Consider the following 2,947-nt stretch of genomic DNA (forward strand, 5'->3'; position numbering starts at 1 on the left):
ATATTCAGTGAACTGTCATAGAGGAGAAAAGAAACTAAAACATATTTAACATATATTTAAGAAGCTGGAATCACAACATTTCGACCCTTGCAAAAAATATTAGTCAGATTGATAAATCTATGTGCAAATTACTTTCGTTAATCAGCAGTCAGTTAGCAATCAATGCCAAAAAAGAGACGAGGACAGCTAAATTCAAACAACAACAGAGTATTTCGTTGAATAGATTCGTAGAATAATGGCTGAATATATTGTGTATTTCATGCACGTTTGGATGTTTTTTTCAGACACGAGGCTCGTTTTAAACAGCGTATGTTGGAGCTGACAGACACCAATAACACGGCCTACCTGTTTCTGTCTGCTGCCAACCGCTGGCTGGAGGTCCGAACGGTGAGAAACTGTTTCATAATATCTTCTCTCACAAAAATGTCACTGATTCTCTCACAGATACTTTAGTTTACATGCATGTTTCAGTTTGGCTGCACACGTATAAGAAAGTTATGAAGGTTGTGTTTGCCTAAATGTCGGCTTTTTGATTGTTTTCGCCCACCTTACACTCTTACACTCTGTTCATTGGTTGCACGCGTGTTTGAAGCTCTATAAATTTTGATTTGAAAGGACTGTGTTGTGAGTGAACATTTCTTCTTCTCTTGCTCTCTGTGCAGGATTACCTCGGAGCAGTGATCGTGTTGACGGCAGCAGGAGCCGCCATATGGAGCCCATGGAAGCTGCACTCCGGAGGCCTGGTGGGCCTCGGACTCACATACGCCCTCACTGTGAGTTTCCTCCAGATTTTTCGGGTCTGATCTTCTGTCACACTGTTTCACACGGATTCTTTGCTAGACAGTTGTCTTACTTATTTTGTACTTTTAAAGGACATTCTGGGACATTTTAGGAAAATCTTTAAAATCAGAAATGTTTGAGACGGTATTTATTCCAGTTTAGTCTGGTGGATTATAAGATGCCGAAAACACAAGTATTGACTGTGTCACTTAAAGAAGTATCTCACCGCTAGAGAGATCGTCTTTTAATAGAACTAGAATATCTCTGTGGTGGAGAGACGCAAATACTTTTGAAATTGGTCCTACGTCACCAAAGAAAACAGGAAAAAAAGGACAGTTTTGCTCAAGAGGTAGAAAATCTGCAACTACCAGAATGCACTGCATCAAACCAGTAAACGCTACGACTGGTGATGTAACGCATACTTATACGTGTGAAAAAATCCTGAAATCCTAAAAAAGTCCTGAAGTCCCAGAAATGTCCTAAAATCCAAAAGATGTCCTAAAATCCTAGAAATGTCTTAAATTTGTAGAGTTGCCATGAAGTCCTAGAATTGTCCTAAAATCCTAAAAGCTTCCTAAATTCTGAGAAATGTCTTGAAATCCTAGAAATGCCCTACAATGCTACAAATGTCCTAAAATTCTAAAGGCATCCAAAAATCCTAAAAACATCCAAAAATCCCAGAAATATCCAAAAATCCTAAAAATGTCCTAAAATCCTAGATATTTCCTAAAATCCTTAAAACTGCCTAAATTCTGAGAAATGTCCTAAAATCCTAGAAATGCCCTACAATACTACAAATGTCCTAAAATTCTAAAGGCATCCAAAAATCCTAAAAAAGTCCTAAAATCCTAGAATTGTCCTAAAATCTTAGAAACCTAGAAACGTCCAAAGTATCTGCCTCAGAGAGTTATTTGTAGAGTTTTGGGTTCACGCTGTAGATGTAAACATCAACTTAATGTTAAAAAATGACCCTTTGTGTGTCTCTCTGCAGGTCACAAACTACCTGAACTGGGTTGTGAGGAATTTGGCGGACCTGGAGGTCCAGATGGCAGCTGTGAAGAAGGTCAACAGCTTCCTCGGCACGGAGTCAGAGAACTACGAGGGATCTATGGGTAATTGAGTTTTTGTTTTAAAGCTGATATGCACCGACAAACATACAGTTTAACTTATATTCACATTTGAAGAGACACTTTGTCGGTTTCTACCTCTTAAAGCGAATGCCACAGTCTTTTTTCTCTATTTTCTCTGTGCATGTTGCACCAACTTAAAAAGTATTTGTGTTTTTGTACTTCATAGACAGCCCAGTTTTATAAAAACAGAACATCTTTCCAGCAGTGAAATACTTCTTCAACATGCCTTAAATCCTGATGATACCTCGGACGGACGATCCAACTTTGCAGAACTTGTGAATTTATGCCTCTCACTGTGTTTCGACATTTCATAATAACCCAGATAAGCAGAAAACCACATATTTCTAGACTTGTCAGATTTGATATCTCAGACAGCAAAATGAAGCCAAACACTGGAAAAGATCTCAATGCTGCATTCCTGCACGTCCAAATCAGATGTTTTCTTATACGTAAGCTAAAACCGCATTCGTCATCTGATGTGAAACAAATAAAATAAGTAACAGGGCTCCCACGGTTATGAATTTTCTCGAAAAAATTGAGAAATTAGAAAAACTGGTTTCTGAGCCTGTGCTCTGCCATGCAAAAAAAAAAAAAAAGTTTATTTTACAAAAGACTGGCCCCTGATTGGGTGCTGTTGGCCCCCCAACCTTTTAGTATATTCAAGGTGTCAGAGTGCATAAACAGCAAAAAGAGAGCCAGCAGAGGATCCCCCACACCCCCCGACAGAGGTCCCAGCTAAGACCCTAATGTCCTAAAATTCTAGAAATGTACAAAAATTGCTAGAAACCTCAGAAAATCCTGGAAATGTTCCAAAATTCTAGAAACTTGCTAAAATCGTGAACATTTCCTGAAATCCTAGAAAGGTGCTAAAATCATAAAAAATCTCCAAAAACTTCCTAAATTCAAAAAAACGTCATAAAATCTTGAAAATGTCCTAAAATCTTAAATAAAACATCCTAAAGTACTAGAAATTAAAAATACTAAAATCCTAGAAACATGCATGGGGCTGCTGCGTCTGGCCCCTGGCCCCTGGCCCC

The 2,947-nt window shown here is 38.5% G+C and overlaps 1 protein-coding gene across 1 annotated transcript; it reads left to right on the forward strand.

Annotated features, from left to right (window-relative positions):
• Positions 1–284: 284 nt before the first annotated feature.
• On the forward strand, positions 285–1,892 carry LOC121965160 (ATP-binding cassette sub-family C member 9-like; the record flags this gene model as incomplete). Its single annotated transcript, XM_042515320.1, has 3 exons — positions 285–387; positions 663–773; positions 1,772–1,892. Coding segments are annotated over 3 exons (335 nt in total), but the record flags the coding sequence as incomplete, so codon positions are not given.
• Positions 1,893–2,947: the final 1,055 nt, after the last annotated feature.

This window comes from Plectropomus leopardus, unplaced genomic scaffold (genome assembly GCF_008729295.1).
Source record: "Plectropomus leopardus isolate mb unplaced genomic scaffold, YSFRI_Pleo_2.0 unplaced_scaffold18842, whole genome shotgun sequence".
NCBI classification, from domain to species: domain Eukaryota; kingdom Metazoa; phylum Chordata; class Actinopteri; order Perciformes; family Serranidae; genus Plectropomus; species Plectropomus leopardus.